We start from the raw sequence: 19,185 nt of genomic DNA, 5'->3' as shown, positions 1-19,185 counted from the left end.
TCTTTTCCCACCCTGTTATGTTCATCGGTACTAACGTGGGCTGTATTACATGAACCCAGTGGTGCCCATTCTGGAAGTGAAGGTGTGGGATTTTCTGTTCCCTTACCACCTCTGGGGACAGCTGGCAGTAAGGAAGGCTCCTTCCCTGCAGAGGACCTGGCTGCTTATGGGAGGGAGCTTTGCTTTACAGCAACAAGATGTTTTCCTTTGAGCATTAACTCCAGTTTGACCTTGGGCTTTTTAGGCAGCCGAACACATACATATGCCTCTTAGGCAGAGTTAAGATACTGTGTTAATGCATATACAGATGCAAAGTGCCCAGCCACACACTTCTACGTGTTTTGGTTGTCTTCTGGGTCTCCTTTTCACTATTACAATTTTTCTGCAAATAGCGGTAATACCAACTGCAGTTTCTTGAAGAGCTGATTTTGCTGAGAAGGTCTTTTAATTGCTCATCAACTCCTGCATTCTCTCCTTCATAGCCTTCGTTCATTCTTGTCTGGTGCCTTTTGTACTGTGCTTGCTGAAGGCAACAAACAGGGCTGCTCTTTCCTGCCAGTGCTTGTTGTTGTCTTCAGTGGCTGGGCAGGCAAAGACAACTCTGGTGTGAATCATTTTGCTCCTCCAATGTAGGAGTTGCCACGAAGAGTGATTAAGGGAGGGGAAAAAAAAAAGCGAGAGTGAGAGGGAGTGTGTGTGTGTGCCCAAATTGAGGTTGGGAAAGTGGGAGTGGTGTCAATGAGTAGGCAAGTAACAGAGTCTTCTGCTCAGCAAGGTTTCAGCACGGGCAGCTGGTTCTTCGTGCTGTGCTCAGGTCATTGATTCGTTTTCCAGGATTATAGCCTTGCAAAGTAAGTACAGCTTTTCTTCATTCTCTGATACTTTAATTTATGCCGAGCTAATAGTTAACAAATCTTGGCTGTGAAACATAATTGCATGGAGGGAGTGGGATAAGGAAATTTGAACAGAAAATGTACATATGGAATGGAAGAAGCTTTTTTTGCCTTCCCAAATGACAGTGTTTTGGTTTCATTTCAAAACTGCTGCAATTGCAATACTAGATTTCTTTCTCCCTGGAAAGATTCACTGGAAGCCGTGAATAAGATCTGGCAGGTGAGACATCACGGGCATTAGGAATTATTAAACTATTGTGGTTTATTGCAAATGGCTATTCCCATATCAGAAAAAGCAGGTTGTGTATGATGCCATGAAAATCACCCATGTGCCAAAGTATGATTTAGGTTGGTTTTTAAGCCTCTGTAAGAGAGGAATATTCCTCTCCTTTTCTGCAGAGGTGTGTGTGCTCTGCTCTGTTTGCTCCAAGTTATTAACCAAATGACTAATCTGCACTCATTTAAAGTGAAGGACAGGAACTTAGGCCTAGTAATTACAGATTTATTTTCAGTGCGACCATTTAGTTTGAACAGTTCATTGGCTATTGAAGTACAACAAAGCCTATTGCAGTGGCTTGTTTCTCTTTCCTTCCTGGAGTGACTTTCCCTGCTCTTTTGCTGACAGTGCTTTTTCCTCAACCATATGGGGTGCTCTGGTCCTGCATCAGTCTGATATCTTGCATTCCTCAATGTCTGTTCAGAGGAAATTATGTCCTTGTTTTTTTATCCAGGTAGTTTGCCAGGTGTAGGGTTGTCATTTCTGTAGAAGAAGAAAAGGCTCACAGAAATCTTTTATTTCCTTTATATCTTGTGTTTGCTGAGTAAGAGTTGAAGTGGGGTCATGTTAAACACTTGATCTAGTTTCATATTAATGCCTCACTTGTGAAATTTGTGTGTGGGTTGTTTCATATAATTCGTCCTTTTGGAATTTTGTTTGGACTGGAGAGACTACAGTGCTGGCACTCACAGTTCCTGAGATACAGACCCAATATAGCCCCCAGCACTGGATGGCCAGCATTGTCAGTGCTTTATCTGCCACAGGTGTCTTCTCCTGGAAGGACTGTTTAACTGAGACAAGAATAAAATAAATACTTGCTCTGCTTTATCAGATTTTTCCTGCCATACAGCTAGCTTGACTTGTCAGACATTTCTGCTCAGATGTTGCTATTCTTTTGATTCTAATTTTAAATATAAGTTATATTTAGATTTACCCTTAGTAAGCAGATAGTAAACAAAGCTTTCCTATTGTTTTTATTTTTTGTTGGGGGGGGCGGTTGTTGTAGTTGTTGTTTCATCCAAGAGTGACTAAGCAAAAATGGTGTCTTATACTAATAAAAAAGTTTAAATCAGGTTTTTCTGAACTGGTTCAGTAGCCTTTCAGCTCCCTTCTGTATCTGAAAATGTTTCTTTCATGCTATGACAGTCAGTTTTAAATAAAGTTGGGTGGATCGCAAGCTCCAAGTGCTTAGAAGATGCCCCACTGCTGCGGGCCTTTCTGGAAATGCTGACATCCTGCTTTCCTGGGAAAGGAGGGACCCAACAAGAATCCATGCAGCAGGCCTTTTTAAAATTTCATTTTCAGTTTTTTGACTCCTCCCTGTTTGAGGGTTCCCTGTGATTACTGACTCAGGAGCTACGTCTGATTTCTGAGACTGTTAATGGGCAGCTAATGGGCTTTCCTCTCACTGGGAGCCTCAGCCCTTCTCAGTTGTCTGGAACTGGCTTTACTGGACTTGCAAGACTTGGGGTGCTCAAGGCTTTAAAGAAATTTAAGATTTTTTTCTGTAAGTTCTTTTCAGTAATATGAATGTTGTGAGCTCTTAAATATAATAATAATAATACTAGTGATAAAAAAGAATATAAATAGAATAGAATAGAATGGAATATAATAGTCATTAATAAATGGAGAATAAAAAACTGACGGACCGGTTGAAAAAGATAGTGGAATAGACATTATTATTTACTATCCAGCCAATCATTCAAGGTTAAGGGTGCAACTGACCTTTTTTTCCCAACAAAATGCCCTGAATGGTCCTTATTTCAATAGTAGCATTAAAAGAAAGAAATTAGAATGGAGAACTTTGCCACTACCAGAAAGACTTTCACTCTGCATGAAAGAAGCTTTAAGAGTATCAGCAGTTAGTGGATGAACAAAGGTAAATAAATGGTTCACCATGAAATACCTCCTGTTTTTCTCACTGAAAAGAAACATTGAAACTTTACAAAAAAGGATCGAACATTAATACTATCAGAGTTACTAATGAGGTCAGAGGAGTTTTAAAGCCATGGTACAGCTTTTAACTGGCATAAGAAGAAGAGTTTAATTCAATTATGTAAAATTTCCTATTTTATTTTCTTACTCTGAATGTCTTGCAACCCAAGGAAGTGAAACACAGGTAGTGCATCTACATCTCAAAGTCAACATTAAGCTGGAAAGGAACAAGGGGTATTTTTAATTGGTTATGGTTTCATGTTGATTTTTAGCTTGTAAGGAAGATCCAGAGGCCTAAATAGAATAATATCATGCCAGCCAATACTGAATAATATACTTTACTTCATTAACAAATTAAGTTTTTTTCGGGTGTATGGCATGACTCGTGAGATTCTTTGTATGATTTGTCTTTTTGAGGGTGGTAGATGTTTACTGAATGACGCATTCTTGGTTCACTGGGTAATTTTCCACCAGTTGCTCAGTAAGAAATACCTGTGAAGTTAGTACTTGCCCCAGATGTTCAATTTGGGGGGGTGTTGGTTGTGTAGGGTGGGGCAGAGAGAAAGGGACTGAGAAGCAGACACAGTATACGTGTGTTCACAAGAGAATGTTGAGTTAATGGCAAAGATAAGGTTGGTAGCCTATGCGGGGGAATTTATTTAAGACATGCACAGGCACAAAAGAGCACATTTGTGATGAGAAATTGCAGGGAGGCGTTTTAAGGAATGATTTTATGTTTGCTTCTTTGCCCCTGTTGTTGCAAGTTACTCCCTCAACAGCAGTCTCAGTCCTTCAAACTTGTTCTGTCTTTTGCCACTGTCCTGCCTAAAGCTCTCCTCCTTTAAGGTGTGTGCTGAGCCCATGATTGCTGGCAAGCTTGACTTTTCTGGTAATTAGTTGCATCCATGCCTGGGAAATTGTGTCTACATAAACAAGGTGGATGGTTGCAGTGCTAGGCTGGCACTTGGTCCTCTCTTTGCACCCATAAGATCTCTGAGAGGTTTCCTGAACCTCATTATGACATCAGTTTGATGCCTGCTGATGCTGCAAAATGGAATCTCTCATGGAAAATTTCTCTTTACCAAGCAGCTGCCAGAGACTGCCAGAGTGGATTGTTGATAGGAAGGTGGACAAGTCCAGCCAGACCCATTCTGAATTCAGAGTCTGGCAAAACCTCTGGATGTTGCGAAGCATGCTCCTCTGTGTTTTTATATGGAGATAAATTTCTCCAGTGAAATATACTCATTGTTTGCTGTCTTCAAGACAAATTCTTTTTCTTTTTTTTTCCTTCCCCCAGTGGGAGGGGATTTGTTAGCAAACAGTTTGTTGCTAATACCAACAGTCAGAATACTTTTGCAAGAGTGCAGGGCTGGTTAGGTGTGCTTTTCAAATGCTGACTTAAAAAGCCTTGGTTTAATGCCAGTATATCTTTTTTTTTTTTTTTTTAACTTGATTAAATGCAGTGAATTTCACTAACCTTTTATACTGCATCTTTTAGCCTAAAACAAGCTAGCTGTCTGTCACGTAAAACAATTGCCTTACCTAATAGATCCAAGAACATGTATAAGTTAATTAAAATAAAAATAAAGACATTTATTTTGTCAAAGGCCTTCTGTAGTCAAACAGGTCTTATGAGTAAATCAAAGTGTTTTCTCTACTGCGTTGCAGGCAAATTACATGCCCGTTCTGTTACTCCCACAAAAATAGTTATAAAAATTTATAACCACCACAAATTATTTGGAAGTCATTACTGCTGTCAAATACCACAGCTGCTCTAGAGTGTCTCTGTACAATGGTGTCAGATGTTCAGCTACATTTGGGAAGTATAACACATGCAAAAATTTCCATTTCCTTTCTGTCTCTGTCAATAGCTTTGATGGAGCTGTTTAGCACCAATTTTAACAGCTTCCTCTTTTTTAGGGATACATGGTATTGGGGGCATAGTAGTGTCAAATTCACTATGCCAAAGGCGTCATCTTCTGTGTGATTGCTGGTCTAAAGCCAGACTTGTGCTATTGACTGAAATTCTGTGGTTCACCCTTGTTGGCTTGAATCTACACAAATGTGCTTATACTGAAGTGCAACTTCAGGTATGGGAAAGCAGCCTGGAAGATGGGAATAGTCTCTGGCTTTCCCAGAGCATGGACAGAGCAACTGTGCCTTGCCATTCCTGACTGCATGGGTCATGTAACAGCCCTGTGGCAACTGCAGTTACTGAGAGTGGCTAGGAAAACCTTTGAGTTAAAACAGGGTAAGTGATGGGTGGGCACACGGCAGTATTTTTTAGAAGGCCTCCTTTATGTTTCTAAAACAATCTCAACCTACAGGGCCAGACAGCTTTCTGGAGACTTCTAGCAAGGCCAGGGATAATGGGGAATCAACCCTGAGAGGAAGGACATGTACCAAAGCTAAAGATTTAATGGGCAATTAGCCATGAAGCAAGAGATAGAGAAGTTATGAGAACATTAAAGACCTGTCAGAGCCAGGAGAGCCCAGAGCATAGGTGAAGTACCTTCTGAGTTGGCACATTTTAAGAGTATCAATTAAAAACAGATTAAATTAATATATTATCCAATCTGACTCAGTGTGTGTGGGTCACACTGACCTACACAGATTTTCTCAAGTGCTTCTGATAATTCTAGCTCTACATAACGTGGCATTGCCCGCTGTCACTTTACAATGATGGCTATTACTGAACTCCTCTCCTCTCCTCTCCTCTCCTCTCCTCTCCTCTCCTCTCCTCTCCTCTCCTCTCCTCTCCTCTCCTCTCCTCTCCTCTCCTCTCCTCTCCTCTCCTCTCCTCTCCTCTCCTCTCCTCTCCTCTCCTCTCCTCTCCTCTCCTCTCCTCTCCTCTCCTCTCCTCTCCTCTCCTCTCCTCTCCTCTCCTCTCCTCTCCTCTCCTCTCCTCTCCTCTCCTCTCCTCTCCTCTCCTCTCCTCTCCTCTCCTCTCCTCTCCTCTCCTCTCCTCTCCTCTCCTCTCCTCTCCTCTCCTCTCCTCTCCTCTCCATTTCAAGATACCCAGTCCAGATACTGGTGCCAGCCTCTTTCAGTGCTCTAACCCAGCCCCAGCACAGCAGGAACTAGAATTACAACCTGAGTCATCTCTTTTCCCTTTTTTATTTCAGGATGACAATGGACGCTCTGCAACTAGCGAACACTGCCTTTGCAGTTGATATGTTCAAAAAGCTATGTGAGAAGGACAAAACAGCCAATATTATTTTTTCCCCACTGTGTACCTCAACGTCTCTGGCTCTGGCATATAAAGCTACGAAAGGTGATACTGCAGACCAAATTAAACAGGTAAGCTGTCAGCAACCTGTTCTGTGGCTGAAAAATTATACGGCTGTTGTAGGTGTCTTTCTTACTGACTCTTGTTAACGTTCTCCTGGATGTCTGGTTCTCGTATAAGACAAACTTCAAACCATCCCTCCAAATTTCCTCAATGGTTCCACACTCCATGGCCCTGCACAGCAAAAGGTTGAAACTCTGTCTTAAAGAAAAATCTTTTCAAGCATGTACAGGGTGGAAGTGGACATGGCAGAGTCCTTACAGATGCATTAAAACCTTGTCTCCTTTTAGCGTAGTGTTTCTGGCTACAAGTCACTGTCCAGATCACTGCATTTTCTGGGTAACTGTTTTTTTATTATTCAAGAATGCTTAAGCTTTACAGAATTGAAAATGATTTTGCCATTGCTGTCAGCAGCAAGTATGTGTAGCAGCCCTGTCACTGACTTTTCTCCTTTCTCCTGCAATACTGTGAAGAGGAGGTAGGTGCAGTGGAAGGGGCACAATTTCATCCATGTTTCTCCTTACAAGCAGCTCATGATGTTCTAGGGGTTTCCAGCTCCATCATCCAGCATGGCAGTCATGATTCAATCAGTTTATGGAGCTCACACTGTGGTGCAGGGAGTCAGCCCTGCAGCTTTGTCTGCTGCCTCTGTGCAAGCAGAGATTGAGCTGGATCCTTTTTATCCCAGTGAGGGTCCCCATGGTTTCTGCAGTTACCTAAAGGTGCATGAAATGCAAATTAAGTATGCAGTTGTATGCTGATTATCACCTGGCTCAAAAAGACTCTCTACATATTTGAATGTATTTTTCCTCCCTTGGGAATTCCTCCATGTACTTTCTCATTCACTGAAAGTACCCATGAGCACAGCCTTCTGTGCCCTTAACTTATGCCACAGATTACAGGGAGTCTTGTGCTGTTCACAGAGCTGCACAGCAATATGCCCATGAAAATCATAGAATCATAGAATGGTGTCTCTGGGAAGGGACCTTAAACCCCCTTGCCATAGGCAGGGACATCTTCCACTAGACCAGGTTGCTCTGGACCCTACCCAACCTGGCTTTGAAGACTTTCAGGGATGGATCTTGTAAGCACTGCAAATTTTTCCAAACAGCATTTTAAAAAAATAATTAAAATGGTACCCTGAAGCTCCCTCACCATTTCAAAATTCAAGCATTGTCGTTCTGACGGGAAAGTTAAAAATATTACCCTGCCCTTATTTTGTTTTCACTTGTGTCTGCAATTTGCTTTGAGCCTTTCCATAATAACAAGTTAACCTGCACATCCACAAATGGAGCTCTGTTACACAAGCGCACTTATGTTTCATATTTCTCTAGTGGTATTTAAAAATTGCTGACTACAGATGCTAAGGAGAGCTTGGTATGCTTTTAAGTGTAATATCTTCTATTTTCCATGTCTATTCTAGCTTCTGCCTGCCCTTGAGTTTGTACTTGGGTTTTAAATACTAGATTCAAAAGGCGCCGGATTGGCAGCTGTACTCTGGAACATCAGTCAACAAACTTATGCCAAAAATTCTCCAAGGTAGAGAAGCTGCAGTAGTTTTCTCCTCCAGCCTAGTTCCCAGGCACAGAAGCCTTCTGCATTTAATATGCAAAGAGATAAAACTGTTGGACAAAAAGGAAATAAGTCGAGAAAGTTGTTTATAAGGAAATGGACTTGGAGTTTGGCTATGAGAGCTCTGCTGCTGCTGTGTTGGGAGTTTATTTCTTTCTTCTCCCACTGAGCAAGGAGAGGGGAGGACATGGAGGGGTGACTAAGGCAGAGCAGCAATTTTGTATGTGAAGGTGTTATGTGTTCTGGGAGAAAGAGGAGGAGTGATGTACAAAGGGAAAATAAGGTTGCAAGTGCCAGCTGTGCCTCATGAGGGAATTAGAGGCAGGTGAGGAGGGTTGGACAGGCTTCCTGTAATGAAACAGCCACCATCAAAGATCCTGTAATAAGTAGGCATTAAAACTAATTCATATTTATAGGGTTATTTTCGAACAAAGGCATCATTACTCCAGTACTTCCTAGAACTGGACTTGTCATTCCCAGGAGTTGGGAGGTGGCCATGTGTGGGTCAGCAGCCCTACCCACAGTTATACTGTGTCTACAAAACCAGACACAGTTATCTTTATCTGATCAGTTTTTGCTGAGATATCATGTGATGTCATGTATTAGTCACAGCAGTCAGAAAACTTGATGGTCTGTCAAGCAGTTTTAAAGGTGTAGTCCTCTTCTAGAAAGGAGATTATCTGGGGCTCTCACGTATCTGGCTTTAAAACTTCAGGATTTTTGGGTGGGAATGTGAGTTTGGCAAAAACATTATGACGCTGTACTATGGATTTTTAGTTGACTAAGTCACATCACCATCATGAACAGCTCTACTGGCTTCCTTGGATTGCTCATAGGAAAGAAATGCATTTGGAAAAAGTTCTGGTAGGATCAGGTTTTTAGATTTATGTGAGCATGCCAAATACATAAATGGTTATTGAGTAACAACAGTGAGAAGCTGTGTCATTAGTTTAAATACAAAAAGCCACAGCTCTGGTCACAAACTAGCATTATTTTTTGCTAAGCTAGGAATGTTTAGACAATAATAATAATAAAAAAAGATGCTTAGTGTTTTATCATGTTCATTTAACAGGTGCTCCATTTACAAGATGTCAAAGATGTTTCTTTTGGGTTTCAAACAATAACTTCAGATGTTTCCAAACTCAGCTCTTTCTTTGCACTGAAAATGGTCAAACGGCTCTTTGTAGACAAGTCTCTCAATCCTACCACAGTAAGTACTGCAGGAAAACCCTGGTGCTGTGAATTGCTTGGCCATCATGTTGATGGATTATGGTGTCAGACTGCAATGTTTTTTAAAATAAATTATCTTACTTTTGGCTGTTGGTTGACTGGACTCAAATGATAAACAGCATAGTATTATCTGCTGCCATAAAGGTTTGTAGGAGGATGGATGAGTCTGCTGCTTGACCCCAAGATGTGCAACTCTTACAACACTAATTCTTTCGTTAATATGGTTTAGGTCACTAGTGAGTTTGGTTTTGAGTGCAACATAACTTCTATGCCACATCAAAGTCTTTGCATTGCAAGTATGAGTGAAAATGAGTATAAAAAAATTGGTGGTGCAAGTGTGTGTCCAGTTCACACACCCAAGTAATTACTGCTTTAGTTTTAAGCTTTAGTTTTCTTAATCTGCTTGAGAAGGCAGAAGCCTGACTATTGAAGCAACACAAGTGAAGAAGGTGGTGTTTGGCCTTTTAACTTATGAACCTTGCAAAAAACTGAGAAAAATGCTGTGTGTGTTGGGTTTTCTTTTTTGCCAAAGTTGTCTTTGAGTAGAGTTCCAAGCAAGGATAACATTAGCCTAAAAGTGATGTTTTAGAAAACTCAGCATGCTGCAGTGATGCTGTGATTGGATCACCTGCTGTTCAGCCTCTGCTACAGCAAAGGCCGGCACCCATCCAGAGCAATAAATGTCTCCCCTGGTGAGGACAGACATGATGGGAGCAGACTGTGGCCTCTGTCTCAGTCTTGCTCAGGCCTGGACTGAGGGTTGTTTTATCCTGTCAAACTCTGGCAACATGGTCACTCCTGCATATCCAAGTCACTTCAGCTGCTGATGTAACACCATCGGACTGAAGACGACCTTGGGAGTGATGTGCTGGATGCAGGTGTGCGTCCTTGTTGTCTCCTGTAGTTACATAACAGCTTTCCTCGACTAATAATTGACTCCTCAGCTACCCAATGGCATTTAGCCAAGCATGACTTTGGTCACTTGTGTCTTTCAGGACTTTGTCAACTCCACAAAGAGGCCTTTTCCATCTGAACTGGAATTAGTGGAGTTCAAAGAAAAAACTGAGGAAACCCGACAAAAGATCAACAAATCCCTTTCAGAGCTAACTGATGGTGGGTACAGCTTAACCTTGGGGATGCTGTTTGCCTCTTCAGAGAAAGATCTTTAGCCTGGTGACACCTCTTTAGGAGTAAATATATAGTGAAAGCAGACTAGGCCTACTGTTTGGATTCATGAGGATTAACAGCATCAGCCTGTTTTGAAATCACTGACTTCACTGCTGCAGCACTTCCGAAGGCAGAAATGTGAGATTGACCTTGTATTAGCCTCGGGGAAAGCTGCTCACATTTGACTGCAGCAGGATGGTTTGGGAGAATGACAGGTCCTGGCTGCGGAGCATCACAACATGTAAAACCAAAACATCGAACCCTCTAATTCCTTTAAAAGCTTCATTGTACTGGGAAGTTCTTGTTGGACTCTGAATTCCAGGCTGTTAATTAATATCTCAGCTGCTTTTGCCAGCAAGGGTGCCACAAGCAGATGTGGGTCTCTCATTTGCCGTCCTGTGGAAGCCTCAGCAGAGGTGGCCCTGGGGTTGGTTGCCACCTGTTGCCCTCGTGTGGTGCAAATATGGAAACACCGTGCACGAGTCTGGTCCTTCCCAGGCTGGCACAGGTGCCCATGGGGAGGCACCTCGCCCTGCCTGTGCCGCTCGAAGAGAGGACTTGCCTCCCCAGTGCTCTGAATTCAGGGTCATTTATGGCAGGGCTCGAGCAGATCTGAAACAGAGAGAGTGGGACATGACGTTCACCTACTCTTTTGAAGTCTGTAGTGGTATTTGGTTATTGACTGTAATCCGAGCAGCATTTTTTGTTATCCCGGTTATTTTATTCTCATGTATCAGTCTAGAAAAGAGAAAACTTGAAAATTTGAAACTTCCCTTCAAGTCTTGCTCTCCAAATGACAAATGTTTTTTCACTTAAACCTGTTGAATTGTGCTGAAAACTCAGCACCTTCTTTAAGGTACTGAACAAAAGCAGGAGATGTAGTTTTGATTGCATGCGATATAAACCAACAAAACATGTCATTTGGAAGATCTGCCTCTATCCCAAACCCCATACCAAAAACTAAGCTGCACTTCTAAGTAAGTGCTCCTTTTTGAAATTTTCTGTTAGAAATAAAATCTTCTATCTGTGAGATGCAGGACACAAATGTGTTTAGTTCAGTGAAATGTTACCATATTCGCTTAAAGCAATTGATATACTGTTAATGTATTGTTGTATTAACAACCATCTTAAACCTGTTCACAGGAAAAATGGAGAATGTTTTGAATGAGGATAGTGTAAGTGACCAGACTCAGATCCTTCTACTTAATGCAGCTTATTTTGTCACAAACTGGATGAAGAAGTTCCCAGAGGCAGAGATCAAAGAATGTCCTTTTAAAGTCAACAAGGTATGCTGAAAAAAGAAAAAGAAAAAAAGAAAGGTGCTGTTTCCTCTCACGAAAATGCAAACTTTGAGCTAACAAGAGAAAATGAGAAATGTTTATTACCATGGCATTGTTAGACTCTATCTAATCTTACACAGTGTTGCAAGGGTTCCAGACTGTCCTGGGAGTATGTTTAGACAACATGAGCTGAGTATAAGTGGTCAGAAGCATCCATTGTCTGCAAGGAGATGAGCATTCATGTGCATGGGTGGCTTTTTCCAAGAGATTGGAAGGTTGCACGTACAAGAGGCTGCATCCCAAACCCTGCAGAGGTGAAGCACATTGCATTTCTTGAGCTAGTGAAATGTGTGCAGTTGTGTCACCTCTTTGAGTACATCCCTTAGGTGCCTGGCCCTGTGTTTTCCTCTTCAGAGATGTCATCCCATCAATCATCCTCGTTCTAGTCAATCTCAGGACTGCAGCCTTCTGCATATCAGTCCTGCATAGCCATGAGGCTCAAGTGGGAGCAGCACCTTGGCTGGTGCATTCAGGAATCTGTGACTAGTGATGAATATTGTAATCAGACAACTTTAAGCCAAGATACAAAGCTGCACAACATTTGTGAGATAAAGAGATTATATTCCAAATATACACACACATACATATAGAGAGAGATGCATATACAAAGTCAGAGTTTCAGGTTCACTAAAAATATTCATAAATTATTTCATAAGCCAATAGTTCCAGCTAAAAAAGCTTAAAAATCACACAATCAACACTAAGATTTTTAAGTGAAACATCTCAAGGTTGTTTTTTCCCCTAAAGTAACATTTTTCTACTGAATTTGAATTTTGAACGTTTTCATGTGGACAGAACAGTTTTTAAATCTTCCCTGTGAAATAAAGTGTTTTGTTTTGTTTTGTTCAAAAGCAGGGACTTAGGGATTTAGGTAAGCCTGAAATTTCTTCTGATTCTGTTTCAACTCCTGAACCAAAATATCAATTTTTGGTCTGAGCAGCTTGACCTTCACTGTTGAACTGTGCTCAGTGCTTGACACTTGCTAGCATTACAATGCCACATAGACAGTGTAGTTGGTAGCACTCTGTGAAAAGGCGTGAAGGGCCACCAATACTAGCTAAACTGCTCTTTAAGGCACATCCCCAATATGTTGCTATTGTATTAATTAGAATTCTGTTCCACTTTTCTTTGCAAAGCTGCCTACTGTAAAAAGCCAACAGTCTCTCACTGCTGCTTTCATTACCTATGAAAGCCAACAAATTCTCTGGTGGTAACTCAATCTACCACTTCCATGCAAGCTTACAAACTTTCTTCTGCCACCATTTTATCTGTGAATTAAAAGGAATGATAGATTTTTTCCTCTGTGTTTTGCAGACTGAAACTAAACCAGTGCAGATGATGAATCTGGAAGCTACTTTTTGCCTGGGCTATGTAAAAGATTTAAATGTTGCCATTCTTGAGCTCCCGTGCCTTAACAAACATATAAGCATGCTCATTCTCCTGCCCAAAGAGATTGAAGATGAGACCACTGGCTTGGAGAAGGTGAGAGAAAAAAATAGAATTGCTATGATACTTCCTTTGGAAACAGCCCATATAATGCCATATGTTTATGGAAAGTTTTTGTTATTTAGAAGCAATGCATAAAGAAACAAAAAGTAACTTTCCTGTGAATTTACCTTCTCATTCTGCTTCTCTGTTCCTAGTCTTTGTGGCATCATCGTTTTCACCGTGTCCACGTGTGAGGATGTAAATGAGGCTTTGTTCTAGATAAGGAGTGCACAGAAAGCAGTATAAAGTGTAGAAGGTGCCCTTATTTCTGGTATCCTTATTTTTTTTCAATTGACATGTGTCCATGATTTATTTTATTAGGATCTTACACTTCTCCAAGTTTTAATTTTAAGCAGAGGTGCCTGCAAATGAGACATTTTTAATTACAATTGCACATAAATGTGAAAATTAATATGGCATTTCCTAAAGAACAACAATTCCTTATGTAATTTCTCTGTGAAAATTTTAGAACATATTTTCACCCCTCTTCAAAGTTTATTAATGACTAAGTAATTAATAATATTAATTAATATTAAAATTATTTAAGGATTAAAAAACTGATGATCACACAAGTCTCCTTTGTAATTTGCTGCAACTAGCCACAAATTTTAAAGGCAGGCAGAATCTGTCTTTGCAGCTGTAAGATACTTTTATATGTTGGAGTAAATTATGGAACACACCTATCGTAAAATGCAAGTGAGGCCTTTCCTCATACCAGTTTGTTGTGGACCCACATTCTGCTTCCTCCCTTTCCAGTTTTAAAAAAAATTGCTTGGAAAGCTGCATGTTTGATTAAGATCAGGCTCTGTATTTGGATTTTCTGTCCCAAATACCAGCAGTTTTATTACTCTGTAGGGTCAGGAATAAAGACTTTTGGATCTCTGCCAGTTGGCCAGGTGTAACTTGGGTAGGGACTGTCTTCCTCAGGTTCCTTCATTTGGCTGTTGAGGTGATTGCTTATCAAAAGCTTGCCACAGGACCTCATGCAGAAATGCTGCTCCAGAGGCGTGTCCCATGGATTCAGTCATCCTTTCATCAATGTAACTGAGAGTGTGTTAAGCCTGAATGCTACGGTTGTGAATTTATTTATTTATTTATTTATTTATTGGAGTCTTGATAGGAGTGACAAGTTCAGGAATGATCTTTTTCCCCCCTCTCTCTCTTTCCTTGGACTGCTCATTAATTTCCTTTGTTCCCTTATGCTTTCAGCTGGAAAAGGCACTGACCCCTGAGACATTATTACAGTGGACCAATCCCAGCATGATGGCCAACACCAAAGTGAATGTATTTCTTCCAAAGTTTAGCGTGGAAGGTGACTATGACCTGAAGCCACTTCTGGAAAGCCTGGGAATGACAAATATCTTCAATGAAAGTGCATCAGATTTCTCTGAGATGTGTGAGACGAAGGGTGTGGTTGTGTCGAAGATCATCCATAAAGTCTCCTTGGAAGTAAATGAACAAGGTGGTGACTCCCGAGAGGTACCAGGATATCGGATTCTGCAACACAAAGATGAATTTAAAGCTGACCATCCATTTATCTTTTTGTTTAGACACAACAAAACTCGCAACGTGATTCTTTCGGGCCGATTCTGTTCTCCTTAGGTGAGGCATGTTCATTATGAAAAAGCACAATTACATTTGTGATGGTGCACACTCCTGTAAAGCTTTGCTTCCTGACTATCACCTTTGAAAGGAAATCTAGGAGGTTCATATATTGGCTGAGTAATACAATGTACTCTACACATGCAGCAGAACTAGTTTCTCTCCTTTTGTTTCCTCCCCTGTAGCAGAATAATTTCCACTGTGAAGAACGCACCATTTTTTATTGAGAAGTATCCCAGTTTCAGCAACAAGAACATTTGGTTCCTCTGTGACACTTTTTTCCCAAAATGAAGTGAACTGAGAGCCTGATTTAAGATAGACCAGGAGATGGAAAGGGCTCTAGGAGGAATAGCTGCATTCCTGCTCCCTAGTTAAACCTCTCTCCTTCGTGACTCACACTCTCTGGATTCCTAATGCCTAAAAGGGGAAATGTGGACATGTGGCTCTCCCCCTGTACCTGGCCACACTCTGGTGGTCCAGGGTGTCCTACAAGACTCTGCCAACACCCAGTGAAGCAGTGCACAAGTTCTGCAGCATAGTTACAACAGTTCAGGCTGGCATCAGAATTTGCATCTGTGAAACAGCAGCCACACTGAGGCCTATGGACACCAGAGGCAAAAATCATGGGGACAGTATGTGTCTCCAGAAGACTCTTCACCATGAGCTACATCAGTTCCCAGACTGGGGAGGTTGGACTCTGCTGTGTGGCCTTTTTTGACTCATTCCCTTCAGACATGGAAGATGGGACAAGTTCACTGCAGCCATGAGGAACCCTGTTTTATATATCCTAAGGAAAAGAACATTATGCAATTCAAGGCTAGAACACAGTTGGATTAATGCTGGAAGTGCCACACTTTTCATGCACAGATTATCTGCCGTTTCTAGCTCTGGATTCAGCATTGAGGAAACTCCTTACAGTTACTTAATGACTGAAGCATGAGAAAGAAATAAGGACTTCAACTTGAGTGAAATTAACATTGTAATTGCTAGTCTTCAAATTCCACGTGAGATTATGGTAATCAGATTTCATTTCTATCTAAAGACTGCCTGCTGCATATGTTCAGTACTCGTTTACCTAATTACTGTTCAGAATAAAGCACTGTAAAACCTGTGTCAAATGTACAATACCTCTAGTCTCAGTCTGTGTGTTCACCGACAGTGTCAGTATTCACACCTGACTTCCAATAAATTATAGGAATAGAAATAAAAAGATTCACTTAGGCCACAAAGTCAAAAAAAACCCAAAACAAACCAGCTAAGTGAATGTCTGGGTTGCCCTTCTGAGCCACACGATGATAGTTCCCAGTAAGGACTGTGTTACTAGGTGGTCAGGATACATGCAAAATTCAGTTATGTATCCTCAAAAGATGGAAGCATTTTACTAGGGAAATCCTCTTGGTACCTCAGGTCTGAAAGAAACTGGAAAGACATCTCTAAATGAGAACATGCAACAACCCCTAATATGCATCATTTCAACCTCACAGCACTGGTTACTGTGAATTTAGAGACGGGAGTTCTGTTTCAATTCTTGAACTTAACAACCCATGAGAAGCCTTTAGTCACAATGATTCAGTAGCTCCCTTGGTGGATCTACTTTAGTGGTCTGTAATGCATTTTAATGCCAGAGGGTTAACTGGGGTCTTTGGCCCATACCTTTGAGGGTACTGAGGAGACTAACTTTCACCAAAAGCAATGGGAGGTGAGACCCTGCAGACCTCTGGGGGTCTTTGCTGATATGCGTCAGATGTTCTGTACAGGGGTGGTGGTCAGAAGAATGAAAAATACAACAATTACTGTGAGCCCATCCTGTCTGAGAAGGGCTTAGCTGCAAAGATGTTTACTGGCTCAAATTCAGTGATACCTGAATGCCTGGAAATGATTGATGCACCCCATCATTGTCTGATCTGCTCTGAAGGCTGGGGTCAGATGTATCCAGGGCTGTTATCACTTTGGCTTCTACTGGCTCTCCTGCAGGACTGACTGTGGGTCAGGACATCGGGCTTGGAGTTGGTGACTAAGCACCCGCACAGGCAGTCCATGCATAGAGAAGGTGGACTTGTTGCCTCTGCTCTGTACAGTTTGTGTTGGGCACTGACTCTTTGTCAGGTAGTTCCAGTTGTCCATCAGGCCATTTCATGCTTACTGCTACATCTCTGCTGGTCTGCTAGGCTGATGAAAACCTCTGGCAGATTATCCCATCCCTTTTTTCCTTCCTGGATGAGATTTCCTAAAGGAGAAAAGCTCAGACATTGCTTTCTCAACTTTTTCAGGGTCTGAAGACATTCCAGCTCAGGAGCCAGTCTTCATTTAATGGAGGCTGTAGTCTGTTTAAATGTTGATCAGAGCATTTGGCATATCCCCACAAATTTATGGAAGCATTCTCCTTGTGATAGCTTGGCCAGGAAGCGTTATCCCATGAAAGAAGAGAAACACTGCTTCAGGGTGGGGCCCGTCTTTCTCCACCTCCTCACTAATTCCAAGATATCCCAGCCTGTGCAAGGCAAGCAGATGTTAGAGATAGAAAGCTGTCTTGGCCCACATATGGCAAACTCACTTATTGGTCATTTATGAACAGGGTGGCTTGCCCATGACAATCTCAGGTTCATTTTTCACTTCTGCCCCTTTTCTCTGCCAGTCCCAGTGTGTAGCCTTTCCACCTTGCAGCATGTGAGGGAGAAGGATCCACGAGGCTCTTGCTGGTGTGAGAAACTGTGTTACAGTCTACTGTTTTTGTTCTACCCATTGGTGGCTTCTGGGCCTTGGGCAAGAAATTGCATGGGAGGACATGGGAAAACTTGTGTGGGAGTTCACGTGTAGGAGCTCTTACGTGCTGGAAGGTGTTGGTTACAGTGGAGAGAGGGAGCATAGCTGAGGACTTGCTCAGATTGACAGGGTGCTCCACCTCACCTTTCAACAGGGCATTACTATGCAGTGATGGAAAACAGCGAGCTGTGGCTGGCTTTGGCAGGCAGCTGCAAACTGCAGGGCTGTGTGCCTGCTCACCTCATCACTTGCTCATCTGCACAGTCACTGCCTGCTCCTTGCTCCCAGCATTTGGTTGAGGAGAAGGGACACATCCCAATGTCTTGTGGCAGCAAAAGTTGTTTGTGGGGAAGTTCTGAAAGTTGAAAAATGCACCTCAGGGCAAATTGGCCCCACTGGAAAAGGAGTACATTTCTGTGAATATACTGTCCTAAGGGCCTAGAAAAGACAGAATTTGCACCTACATTGACATTTCCTGAGGCAAAGCAGTTAAGCTGATGTCAGGGAAGTTCTGAGGGAATATATGCCAGAGCAAGCAAAATAAATCAGTGGAGGAATGATGTCAATATAGGAGGGAGGGAGAAAGCACAGAAACTGGAAGAAGGAAAGTCTTGCTAGACACTCAAAAATACTTAGGCTGTCACTGAAAAGAAGCTTGGACTAGAAAAGCATCAGAAGATACATGGTAAGGCAACGTTCATAAATAAATAAATTTTAAAAATAGAGGAAGAAATAATTGAGGAGGAAGACTAAGGAACACTACAGGCACATGCAGGAAGAAAAAACAGAAAGTGAATGGAAAATGGAAGCAAAAAAGCAAGGAAAAGAACAGAGGTAATGAGAATGGTCATTTTATCCTTTTATCTTGCACTGCTTATGAATTCCCTTTTGCAGATGGGTACTGGAGCACTGGTGCTTGGCCAGCTAGGCTGAGACCTTGGCAGAGGAGCAGGGAACAGCAAAGCTGGACAGTGCTGTGCCTAAAGAAGAGGGTGATCCAGCTTCAGCACTAGAAGGAAAGAGTGGGAAGGGAAGGATGGTGCTGGGGGGCCTTCTTTCTCTTCCCTGCTTACCATGTTTGATCCCATAAGTATCCTATGAATCTAAAGCCAGTTTTACACTTTGTAGGAAGAAAGAAGAGGTGAGAAAGGAAAGACATAAAATTTTCAGTGTTGCAAAGCCACATGGAGCCCTTGTTTAGCTTTGATCTCTGAGTTCAGCTGCCATAACCCAGTGTTGCACCTGAGCTCAGTGATACTGATTAGGAGAGATCAAACACTCTGCTAGCACAGCTCTGTGCTTCCCATCTCTTTACTTCCTTCTCACTTTATGCTGGAGACTTAAATCTCTGTAATCAACCACTCCTGGCCTTCTTTTATTCTTAACTCCAGCGATTTAAAAGAATACCCCCTGTCTGGGGATTCCTGTTATAGTTCAAGGAAATACTTCTTCCCTTCTCTAATTAAGCTCCTTCCATGCACATAAAGCCAACTCCTTACCTGAGAGGGAGAGATGGCTGTAGGCAACATATAGCTCGTGCATTTCCCATTCATTTGCTCTATCTCTGCAAGCAAGCTCAGCTCCAAACAATCTTGGCATGAACCCTGCACACACCTGTGTCTGGGCCAG

The 19,185-nt window shown here is 41.9% G+C and overlaps 1 protein-coding gene across 1 annotated transcript; it reads left to right on the top strand.

The window, feature by feature from the left end:
* Window positions 1-459: 459 nt before the first annotated feature.
* Window positions 460-16,063, top strand: SERPINB5 (serpin family B member 5). The gene is made up of 8 exons (XM_069008263.1): window positions 460-851; window positions 6,231-6,405; window positions 9,039-9,176; window positions 10,192-10,309; window positions 11,507-11,649; window positions 13,018-13,185; window positions 14,401-14,793; window positions 14,979-16,063. Exons 2-7 carry the CDS (start codon window positions 6,232-6,234, stop codon window positions 14,791-14,793), a joined length of 1,134 nt encoding a protein of 377 aa, XP_068864364.1. The 5' UTR covers window positions 460-851; window position 6,231; the 3' UTR covers window positions 14,979-16,063.
* Window positions 16,064-19,185: the final 3,122 nt, after the last annotated feature.

This window comes from Aphelocoma coerulescens, chromosome 2 (genome assembly GCF_041296385.1).
Source record: "Aphelocoma coerulescens isolate FSJ_1873_10779 chromosome 2, UR_Acoe_1.0, whole genome shotgun sequence".
Lineage (NCBI taxonomy): Eukaryota > Metazoa > Chordata > Aves > Passeriformes > Corvidae > Aphelocoma > Aphelocoma coerulescens.
The sequence above is the reverse complement of the archived record's forward strand: the minus strand, read 5'-3'. Positions and strand labels throughout refer to the sequence as shown.